General features: G+C 37.8%; 1 protein-coding gene across 4 annotated transcripts in view; it reads left to right on the plus strand.

Annotated features, from left to right (window-relative positions):
* Positions 1-12,345, plus strand: part of Neb (nebulin) — a 207,758-nt gene that overhangs the window by 112,408 nt on the left and 83,005 nt on the right. For 3 of the 4 annotated variants that reach the window (XM_090343110.1, XM_090343109.1, XM_090343111.1), the window contains exons 74-82: positions 1,335-1,442; positions 3,126-3,437; positions 6,117-6,320; positions 7,298-7,402; positions 7,531-7,638; positions 8,855-9,166; positions 9,773-9,976; positions 10,691-10,795; positions 11,815-11,922. In XM_090343110.1, the coding sequence (XP_090199236.1) occupies positions 1,335-1,442; positions 3,126-3,437; positions 6,117-6,320; positions 7,298-7,402; positions 7,531-7,638; positions 8,855-9,166; positions 9,773-9,976; positions 10,691-10,795; positions 11,815-11,922 (1,566 nt within the window). The remainder of the gene's footprint in view (positions 1-1,334; positions 1,443-3,125; positions 3,438-6,116; positions 6,321-7,297; positions 7,403-7,530; positions 7,639-8,854; positions 9,167-9,772; positions 9,977-10,690; positions 10,796-11,814; positions 11,923-12,345) is intronic. The other variant, XM_090343112.1, reaches the window with a different exon arrangement.

Raw genomic sequence — 12,345 nt, forward strand, 5'->3', positions numbered from 1 at the left:
TATAATAATGGGCCAGCCTTCTAGTAACAGACTGTCTGGAAATGGAATGCTTTTGTGGATAAATGTTCTAGTAGTAACAATACTCAAAACCTTCTTGTAGACACTGTGAATATTATTACGTCATTAGACTTGGCCATCCATATACACAGGTTGGGATAGGAGGTGGTTTTCTGGAACAAAGCCCTTACAGATTTGGAGGCACAATTATATCCTATTCACTCACAATAATAAACAGGTGCAAGATGGGAACTTGATAAGTTATTGTGAATTATTATGAATTCTTTAGCTGCTTCAGTATGCTCTTTCAATCATTCAATGTTACTTAAAAGCATTTTTCTAGTCATCTCTATCAGGAAAAATATTTTCATAATGACAGTGATTCAAAGTTTAAATACTGGTCATGGTTTATAATGGCTGCCACTGCAAAGTGAGGAAAAATAAAGACAATGCATTGTGTTTTTCATAAAAATCAAATATAGCCCATTTTTTAAAAAGTATCCTTATTCTTTCTCTGTCTTTAGTACTTTATCCCCAGTTGTGAAGCTTGAACTCTGGGCCTGGGTGCTGTCCCTGAGCTCTTCAACTCAAAGCTACCACTCTACCCTTGAGTCGCAGAGCACTTCCGGTTTTGCAGAGGTTAATTGGAGAGAAGAGTCTCACAGACTTTAGTGCTCAGACTGACTTTGAACAGCAATCCTCAAATCTCAGCCTCCTGAGTAGCTAGGATTACAGGTGTGAGCCACTGCACCTGGGCACACTGCATTTTCTATGTCCATTAGGCTTTTTGTTTGTTTGTTTTTGTGATTTTTTTTCTTTTGCTCCAGACAAACATGCTACTACTTAAATCAGATCTCTACTTCTAGCTTTTTGCTGTTTATTTGGAGATAATTGGCTCATGGACTTCCCTGTCTAGGCTGTTGTCAAAAACCATCATATTTATATTTCAGTTTCATGAGTAGCTAGATTACAGGTATGAACTACTGGTGCTTGGCCTAGCATTAGTATTCAGATGGCAGTTCTTTTTTACATTATGATAACAGTGGTAAACTGTTGGTTTTCACATGTGTTGTCTGACAAAATAAAATTTTGACAGCCAGATGTTGGTATCCCCCCCAAAGTTTTTCAGTTTCCGCCAGTAAAATCCCAATATTTAGAACATGTGCCTGAAAATCCTTCAGCATCTCTGACACATAGTTATCTATAAACCCACCTGAATAGTTTCAGTATGCTTTGTTTTAGTAGTTTAAATGAAGATGGAGAAAATGTTAACAACAACACGAAAAAGAAAACCCAGCTTCATTTTTCATGAAATGACTAATGATTATTTTCCACAGAAACTCTATAAACTTGCTTTGGAAGAGTCCAAGAAGGAGGGCTATGACTTACGTGTTGACGCCATTCCAATCCAAGCAGCCAAGGCCTCAAGAGATATTGCTAGCGATGTAAGTTGATTTTTTTTTAAGAAGCATTTTTTTACCAGTCAGTCCTTTCAGAAATGGAAAAAGCCACAGAAACATAATTTGACCTTGTTGCTACAGTTATGAAATTCCTGGTACCCTGAGCTCAACAATAGAAAAGATTTCAAAAATTATTATGCAAATTCAGTAATAATAGAGGCCTCATTGTTGATTCTTTTTTCCCTTTCTCTTCTTTCTTTACTAAAAACCTATACTAGAGAAATAAACAAACTTGTTAATTTTTCTTAAAAATGGTATGTCCTTAAGCAAGCGATCTAATAGTCAATAGAAACTATTAGGATAAGAATCTCTTTCCCACAAATAAAAAAACAAAAACCAAAATCTGTCCATCGCTGAAATACACTGGAGGGACTCTCAGACCCGGAATGCTTGATTCAGAATTTGGTAATGAAAATGTTCTGGTTCCAAGCCTATGACCAGAGCATTAGGATCATTTATTTGTTTTCCTTTAAAATCAGGTAGTGCCCGATCATCAACCAGCAGCATTGGTCTGACTTGCTTCTGTTCCACTAAACTTCTTGCTGCAGTCAAAGAAGTAAATATTTCATCTTCAGAAATATCAAACTCTAATTTCTTCAACCTTTCAAACAGATCTTGCTTGCTCTCTTTGGTAGTATTGGTCACAAACCCCGGGCCTCGAGTTCCCTGAAGGGCACCCGGGCTGAGCCCGAGCTCCCCATAACAATAAAATGTTTTATCAAAGAAGTTAGCCTCAGTAGCTAATTCAGATGTTAGGAATGAAGCTAGAAAACTCCTTACTACTTCTGTGCATTTGTGCTGACATTAAAAAGAAAACGAGATGATGGGATGTATTAGTTTTAATTGTTTGTACTATCAGTGAAGTTTTCTTATTAAACTACCTCTCATAGGATTCAAGAACAGCCTAGGAAATAAGGCTTTTTCTCAATACCAGCTGGCCTCTTTACTCCTTTTTTAGCATGAGAAACATCTCCTGGGGTGATCATATCTTCTCTGTGTACTGTGACTCTATAGGACACAAATCCAGACATTCTGTAAGGACCCCATACTTTAGATTTATGCTCCTTCTATTATTAAAGCCTTTTCTAGCTAGTAATCTAGAGCAAGAGAGTGACTCTGACCATCTCATGGTAAAATGGACCAAGATGTCTTATTCTTGAACTTAAAAAGAAAAAGGAAATCAGAGACCTAACCCGAAGGCATGACTGTTTCCTTGTGAAAGTTCAATTATATTGGCAGACTAACAAGGAAACTATTTTCTGGTAACATATAAATTCTACTTAAATGTATAATAGATCCTTGACCAAGGAATTCAGTATAAACTCTAAAAAGAAGAATTTGACCCCTAAATATTCCTAATGTCAAAAACCTTCAGAAAAAAAAAAACAAACAGCTATGTCTTTTAAGTAGATGCTCTTTAGATTATATAAGATGGATTGCCTCGTAAAGGAATTCAGTATACACTGAATAGGGTAGAAATAAGGAAAATGTTAGGAATAAGCTCTCTAATCTAGCCTGTCTTTGTACCTACTGATAATGTGAACTTCAGGATCTACTTTATGAAATGAGTTGATGATATTTACCTTGTTCGTTTATGATAATATAGGTGAAAATACAAATAAATAATGCACACTATAATCATCAGCAATTTTCCTTTTCTTTCTTCAGTATAAGTACAAGGAAGGCTACCGCAAACAGATTGGTCACCATATTGGGGCCCGGAACATTAAAGATGACCCGAAGATGATGTGGTCCATGCACGTGGCCAAGATCCAGAGTGACAGGGAGTACAAGAAGGACTTTGAGAAGTGGAAGACCAAGTTCAGCAGCCCAGTGGACATGCTGGGGGTGGTGCTGGCCAAGAAGTGCCAGATCCTTGTAAGTGACATAGACTACAAGAATCTCCTACATGAATGGACCTGCTTGCCTGATCAGAATGATGTCATTCATGCTCGGAAGGCCTATGACCTGCAGAGTGATGTAAGTAGGTCTTTCTTTATACATGGTTTTCAACCATGCATCTGCAGTTTTTACTTCGTGTGTGTGTGTGTGTGTGTGTGTGCATGCATGCACGCATGCACGCACCCCAGAATCTTTCTTCAGTTTGGTAATACCCATGGATAGTTTCTCAGGAAATTCCTAGGAAATACATAAGATAAATGCATTGTTGTCATAAGAAAACAACCATACTTAAATATAGTTATGAAAGCATTGTTCCAAATTTGTGATTCTGTAATATATATGTTTTTGTTAACATGGTAAGGAATTACAGTCATAGGTGCAATAATTAGCCACAAAGTGTAGCAAATAATTTAAAAGAAATAATCTAAGATGTCAGCAACATTAGTAATATATGAAAGTGTGATGTCTGTTGTTGACAATGGCACTGTAATGTTAAAACTATTATGATCCATGTCCTATACCAATTATTGAATGAAGTGCTATATTTCAGCTAGAAGTCAATGAAAATAATGTCTGGAATGGTGATTTACACCTATAATCCAGCTGCTCAGGAGATGGAGACAGGAGAATGAAATGTTTGAAGCCAAGTTAAACAATAAAAATCTAGTGAGTCTCTATTGTGGAATCAGAATACAACAAAAAGCAATGGGGTATTGCTCAAAAGGTAGAATGTGTGCTTGGCATGCAAGGATTCCTGAATTCAATCTCCAGTAACATCTCCTTCAAAAAAAAAGCGGGTGGTGGGGGGGCTGGGATGTAGCTCAGTGGCAAAGTACAACTTCCTGGAGTCAATCCCAATTCCCCAAAAAAAGAAAAGACAAAACAAAAAAAATACAGTTTAAAAATAATGAAAATAGCCAGGCGCAGTGGCTCACGCCTGTCATCCTAGCTACTCAGGAGGCTGAGATGTGAGGATCATGTTTCAATGCCAGCCCAGGCAATACAAAGCCATGAGATTCTTACCTCCAATTAACCACTAGAAAATGAGAAGTGGAGTTACCTAAAATATGATGGATAATAGCTTAAAAAAAAGAAATATTGAGGAGTCCTTCAAACTGATATGATACTCAAAAGTATATGACCAAATAAAGAATGACATCTACTCAATAGGCTGAGATCTGAGGCTCAAAGCTCAAAGCTAGCCCGAGCACAAAACGACCTGAGACTCTTTTTTTCCATATATTTTTATTGTAATTAATAGAAGAGTTACATTACATTCACCAGATAGAAGGTGCATTACTTCACAAACATTGATATCTTTTCTCGTGTCTTGGTCCCCATTTCCCTCCCCCCATCCCCACCCCCACCCATCATCTTGTTTTCTCCCCTTCCCTATCCTATTTCAAATAACCAACTAAGAATATATACAATATATCAGATAACTCCTTTTGCAATAGCCTCAAAGAAAATAAAGTACCTAGGAATTAACTAAGAATGTGAAGGACCTTTTTGATGAAAACTTTAAAACCCTGAAAAAGGAAATTAAAGCAGAACTGAGGAAATGGAAAAACCTCTCATGCTCCTGGATTGGAAAAATTAACATTGTGAAAATGGCAATCTTGCCAGGGGCTATGTACAAATTCAGTGCAATACTCATCAATATCCCATTGTCATTCTTTAAAGAAATAGAAGAGCTGAGGACAACACCCAGGCCCAGGGGTAGGCCATAGCCTTTCACCAAAGAGCTCAGGGACTATAATTATAAGACTATGTTGATGTAATTATGATGTGCAAAATGTTTTTTGTGATAATCATAGCACAAAAATAGTGATCACAGCCTCCTGGGCTCACAGATGTGAGCCACCAGTGCTCAGCTTTTATTACTTGAATTTTAAGACACCAAAAGGAACTTGGAATCAGATAAAGAAGAGAGAAAAATATTTATCTTCTTTGACTTAGAGGCATGTGGAGAAAGTCCTGTAAGAAAAGAACCTTATTTGTTGTCTCTAGAAAAAAACATTACCTTGGGCCTGGAGTTTGGCCTAGTGGTAGAGTGCTTGCATGCAGGAAGACCTGGGTTCTATTCCTCGGGGCCACATACCTAAAAAAAATAGCTGCAAGTGGTGCTGTGACTCAAGTGGTAGAGCACTAGCCTTGAGACCCAAGGACAGTACCCAGGCCCAGTGCCCAGGACTGGCAAAAAAAAAAAAAAAAGCATTTCCAACTTTATTTCCAGTTGATAGAGTCAGTCACCTCAAAGAATAGACACCTGGCTTAAGGAGCAAGGAAGTTCATTAAAATGGTTGAATACCAGTTAAATCCTGTGAGGAGGGAGATTTTACAGGTCTTAAAAACTGAAAATCTTTGCTAGTCACTAGTGATCCATGCCTGTAATCCTAGATACTCTAGAAGCCTGATTTGTCAGGATTGAGATAAAGTAATTGAAGCAGAAAAGTACATGACATTCTACCTCCAATTAACCAGCAAAATGCCAGTATAGGAAAGTGGTAAAGCACCAGACATTAAGAGGATAGTTCCAGCCCTGATATTGGCATAAAAAAATAATAAAATAGCACAAATTGGCTATTGTCAGGAACAAGGCTTTGACTAGACATTCCCAGCAGAGTAAAGCAATCCTGTGCATCTTTCTAAAATGTATACGAATAAGGCTCAAAATTACATATTTAATGTATGTATGAAGCGACACCAGGATGACCAGGCAATATCTACAAATATCGGACCTTCTTTTGTTTCCAGGCTATATATAAGGCTGATCTAGAATGGCTGAGAGGCATTGGATGGGTTCCCATCGGCTCTGTGGAGGTGGAGAAGGTGAAGAGAGCTGGAGAAATCCTGAGTGATAGGAAGTATCGCCAGCCTGCAGACCAGCTCAAGTTCACATGCATTCCAGACACCCCAGAAATTGTCCTGGCAAAGAATAATGCCCTGACGATGAGCAAGGTGAGTCTTCTGCTGCCAGTTGCCAGTTGTGGTTTCAGTCAACTGGCTTGTCAGGTAACGAATGCCTTGAATAAAAAAAAAAAAAAATGCCATGAATGGCCCTTTAAAAAAGGTCGTGGGATGGGCCTGGTTCCCACATGGGCCTTTCCCAAAGCATCTGTGAAAAGTTTGTTGGCTTTCTCAGTTCTTTTCAATAACAAGTCCTGTTGTTTTCTGTATGCATGTGAAAACATGCCTTGAATAGTGTATAAACGCACTTCAGCTACACATGTGTTACCTTTCTATACACATTCCTCTACACAAAGCACACCCAGGGAGCTGTTTTTTTTTTTCCTCTGTTCATCAGTAAGGGATATGTGATGCAATACACAGCATTTTATGGCATAGCCTGTATACAACTCCAATTAGTTATCTACTTTGCTCTGCCATCTTAGGTTTGGAAAGCTACACATGAAAGTGAATTGCTGATTTTGTGTTGCTTACCAGCAATAGGTTTCTAATCGCTGGATAAAAAGAATTCATAATTAGACGTCTGTCTATATTTGTTTTTGCCAGTCCTGGGGTTGGATGCAGGGCCTGAGCACTGTCCTTGGGGATTCCTCAAGGCTAGAGTTGTACCACTGGAGCCATAGCACCATTTCTGGCTTTTCTTATGTATGTGGTACTGAGGAATCAAACCCCAGTCTTCATGCATGCGAGGCAAGCACTCTACCACTAGGCCTAACTCCCAGACCCTTAGACCTCTGTATTTTTTAAATAATTTTATTGTTAAGAATAAGGTATCACACCATTTCTCTATATTGCTTTATAATGGCTTCGAAACTATTGTAGAGCAATCCAAATGTATGTTTTGTTCACTACTTCTACAAGCTTCTCTCAGTTGCAAATAACCTTAAAGTTAAATTTGACTATAACTAAAACATTCTTAGCTTTCATGGAAGGTTCTATTTCTTTCTATTTCTCCCCGCTCTCCGTAGCATTTGTACACAGAAGCTTGGGATGCTGACAAAGCCTCCATCCACGTAATGCCAGATACCCCGGAAATTCTGCTAGCCAAGAGCAATTCTGTCAATATCAGCCAGGTAAGAAAAGTTTTTCTGTTGTTAAGACTCCTAGAAGTTTATAAAATGTTTTTTTCTACCTTAACAGTTTTACCTGTTAACTTTCTAAAAACACTTTTGTTTTCTGTGTTGCTTGATCTTCTGCCTAGAAACTTTATACCAAGGGATGGGATGAATCAAAGATGAAAGACTATGATCTGAGAGCAGATGCTATTTCCATCAAAAGTGCCAAGGCCTCCAGGGACATTGCCAGTGAGGTGAGCTCCTTCTCTCTGGCTCCCTTGATCTGTGCAGTGCTGAGTTAACCCAGCAGAGGGCTCATGGGCTTCACTCTCTACTTGTGTGCTCCTAGTCTTGCTTTCTACCTGCCACGACCTTTTCCTTTCTCATCATGAAAAGGAGAAATTAGAGTTACTATGGGGAATGGTTCTAACAATAAACTCATATAATATTTGCTTTAAGATAGTGTAAAAGATTATTCAGTTAACGGTAACCTCTCTATACATTATCTGACAATAACATTTTTTTAAAAAGATTGTTCAGATAATATAAAAATTGTCCTAAAATGTCAAAACGTTTGAGGTATGAAATTCTTACTCGATTCTGGATGGTTGGGTAAATGCCAAGTAGCGGAATTGTCATAGGGGAGTTCTATGTTTAGCCTTTTGAGGCACTGCCACACTGCTTTCCATAGTGGTTGAACGATAAATCCACTAGCACAACAATGTTCATTGCAACACTATTCACCATAGCAAAGATATGGAACCAACCTAGATGTCCCTCAGTTGATGAGTGGATCAACAAGTTGTGGTATTTGTACACAATGGAATTCTATGCTGCTGTCAGACAGAATGAAAGACATCGCCCCATTTGATAGGAAATGGAAAGACTTAGAAAAAATCATATTAAGTCAAGTAAGCCAGACTCAAAGGAACTTAGGCTCAATGGTTTCCCTCATTCGTCATAATCAGTAGAAACCTTGGGCTCTACTAGCAGAGATCTGCAATAGAGCAAAATCTTGATACATAAGGCCATATAGTATGAAGCTAATTGAAAGGACCTCCAGGATATTGAAACAAAAGCCATATAACGAAGGATTGTTGTCCTTAATGTACTATGTTGTCTCTCATCTCCTTTGCTGTCCCTTGGGTATCTCATATTATTACAGTATCTAACTTTGTTATCTGATATATTGAATTTATTTGTATTTGGTTATTTGAAATTTGATAGGGAAGGGGGGAAAACCAAGATGGGTGGGGGAGGGGTGGGGGGGAGAGTAATAGGTACCAAGACATGTGAAAGGGTATCAATGTATGTGAATTAATGCACCTTCTATCTGGCAAACATCATGTAACCCTTTTATTAATTACAATAAAAAATTAAAAAAAAAAAGAAATTCTTACTCGTTTCACATTGTCTGCATGATCCTGGTCCTAAGACTGGATTTTGAAACCTGTGTTTTGGATATTTTAGTACAAATACAAGGAAGCCTATGAGAAACAGAAAGGTCATCATATTGGAGCTCAGAGCATTGAAGATGACCCCAGAATTATGTGTGCCATACATGCGGGGAAGATCCACAGTGAAAGGGAGTACAAGAAGGACTTTGAGAAGTGGAAGACCAAGTACAGCAGCCCAGTGGACATGCTGGGAGTGGTGCAGGCCAAGAAGTGCCAGACCTTAGTCAGTGACATTGATTATCGCAACTACCTGCATAACTGGACATGCTTACCGGATCAAAATGACATTATCCAGGCAAAGAAGGCCTATGAACTACAGAGTGATGTACGTAAAGGGAAGTTCAAGAAAGAGGGAGTGGGAAGATAACCAGTGCCTTGTAGACAGATTGGTGGGAGTGTACCATCCATGTTGTTTAATACAAAACCTATATTTAAGACATATCACAGGAGACAAAATACAGAGATGAGATGATGACCTTTATTCTTTGGCTTTGATTTCAAACTATTTTTTCATGTCATATAAATCTAAGAGTGAAAATGTATTTCAAGCAGACAGAAAGCAATCTGAATGTTTTTTAAATGCGTTGCCAGTATTATATTGGGTCCAAAACAATAGTTTTTTGTTGAATCAGTTATTATATGATTAAAATAGGATGAAATATTTTTACATTATTTTTTCAACTATGTAATTTTTGAGACATCAAATAATGACACTGTAGAATTAGTTAATACTCTGTATTATTTATGGCTGGAACAAATGAGTACGCTTTTATAAGCTATTTGGTCACCCATATTGAGAACCTGAATCATGTAAGGTTCCTGGGTCTTATTTGGAGATACCATCTCCTGTACTTCTCTCTTCCCATCCCCTTGTGCTTTAGTGTTCAGCCAGTGGGTGGTATATCTAATGTTTGTTACCTAACATCTATAGAGTGTGTATAAAGCGGACCTGGAATGGCTGCGTGGCATCGGCTGGATGCCGCAAGGCTCTGTAGAATTGACGAGAGTGAAGGGTGCTCAAGACCTTGTGAATGAAAGGCTATACAGGACACCACCAGAAGCCCTCAAGTTCACCACTATTGTGGACACACCAGAGATTGTCCTGGCAAAAACCAATTCTCTGCAAATGAGTGAGGTAAGGATCACTTTACTGCCAAACTTTCATTTTTCTCATTTCTGGGTTCTGATAATGGCAGTGAAACCTAATGGCAGTGAAACCTAATAAGGAGACAAGGATAACCTAAGAGTCTATTAGTGAAGAAATAACATAAAGTAGAACTCTTGACAACTAAAGCACATGCTTTGAAGAACTAAATGAACTAAACTGGTAATTTGGAGAAATAAATATTTAACCTTGCTAAAATTAGTATATATAACATAAATGATAATATTGTATGGTCTAGAATTCCTTAGAGAAGCAGACACAATAGGATGTACATAGATAGGTATATGTGGATAGAATCAAAGAGATTTTAAGGAATTGGCTCATATAATTATGTATACTGCAAGGTAGGTTGCAGGGAAGATCAAATGCTGGTAGAATTCCTTCTTGCTTGGGGAAATCAAAATATTAAGTCAAAATGATGAAATCTACCCACATTAAAGAGAATATTTTGTTATCCAAAGTCTGCTGATGCAAATGTTACTATTATTTTTTAAAAGAACCTCTATGAAAATATTGAGAAAAATGTGTAACCCACTAGCAGTAATATTATATAATTATGTTGATATATTAATCACCATAAACATCCTAAAAATATTGTTCCAGATAAAGTCATGACTAGAACTTAAAGTTTCAGATATGGTTCTCTATAACTGAGTTAAAGTAGTACTTTCCTTCTCTCCACAGAGACTGTATCAAGAAGCCTGGAATAAAGACAAAACCAATATCAGCATCCCCTCAGATACTCCAGTCATGCTTCAGGCCCAAATCAATGCCTTGCAAATCAGCAATGTAAGTGACATAAACATGGTGGAAAGACTGGATGAGGCAGTGTATCTGCTTGTGGGATGTGCTGCAAAATGGCAAATAATTAGCTTAGAAATAGCAATGGTCTTTTTGGTGCTAGATTTTACACATGTATAAAATGAAATTTGACTGAGGCTTGACATCAGGGTCTCATACTCTCCCTTTGGTTTTACTGAACATTATTACTTTACCACTTGAGCCACACCTTCACCTCTGGCTCTTTTCTGAATAATTGGAGAGAAAAGTTTCACAGATTTTGGCCCAGGCTGTCTTCCAGGTGTGATCCTTAGACTTCAGCCATCTGAATAGCTAGGATTATATGCAAGGGATACCAGTGCCTGCTTCTATGTACAATTTTTTTTGTTTCTTTGGCTATTATTTCTAAAGGAACTGAATGGAAACTCTGTTGTTCACCATTATCTTAGATAGATGCCTGGATGCCTAGACTTCATGAGCTGGAACACCTGAGTCCTGTCAGAGTTCTCCTTTCAACATTGCAACCATCTTTCCATAGCCACTATCTAGGCATCAACTTCCTTAGATGTTAATTGGGAATAATGAAGCCCTCTCTAATCAAGTGCTTAGGACGCTAAAGATTGAGCTTGCATAGGTCTTTTGATTGATCTAAGACTCTATTATTTGACATACCAAAGCCATAGAAAAGACAAAAGCTAATTCTGATTTTTTTCCAAAAGGCAAGATATATCCATGACATATTATATTAGCAGAAACTTCTGGTAAGTCAAAGGGTAAAATTAGAAGAAATCTTATCATGTCTTACCTGATATTTGTATGAGACTTGTTGGCCTCATATCTATTCTTAATCTCATGTACAATGTAGTGAGAAAGCTTTAAATTTCAATCAGAAGTATCCTATAATCTACAAAGGAATGAGAGCCTTTTCTTATGTAGTCTTCTTTATGGATTGTATTGTAGACTGTGACTGTCTGAGTATGTTTCTCGTTTTCAGTTCTTGTAAGCACATTTGTGTTTTGCCTTAACAGAAACTATATCAAAAAGACTGGGATGCGGCCAAGCAGAAAGGCTATGACTTGCGAGCAGATGCCATAGAAATCAAACATGCCAAAGCCTCCAGGGAAATTGCCAGTGAGGTAATTCCTTCTATTTCCATTTGGCTTTTCTCCTTTCTAAATAAAGCATAGAAATGATTTTCAATATCTGTCTATCTGTCTGTATCTATCTATCTATCTATCTATCTATCTATCCCTCTATCTATCTATCCCTCTATCTATCTATCTATCTATCTATCTATCTATCTATCTATCTATCTATCTATCTATCTACACATGCAGGCACTGAAGCTTGATGTCAGTGCATCAAGTCAGGGCCTGAGCACTGTCCCTTACTTGTTTACTCAAGTCTGATATTCCAGCACTTGAACCACAACTCAATTTCCAGATTTTTGGTGGCTTAATTGGAAATAAGACTCTTGAGGATTTTCCTACCCTGCTTACTTTGGATCTTGAATAGCTAGCATTATAGGTGTAAATTTGGCTAGTTTTAAGAACTTCTAA

Source organism: Megascapheus bottae, chromosome 12, assembly GCF_031878675.1.
Source record: "Megascapheus bottae isolate mThoBot1 chromosome 12, mThoBot2.hap1, whole genome shotgun sequence".
NCBI lineage: Eukaryota > Metazoa > Chordata > Mammalia > Rodentia > Geomyidae > Megascapheus > Megascapheus bottae.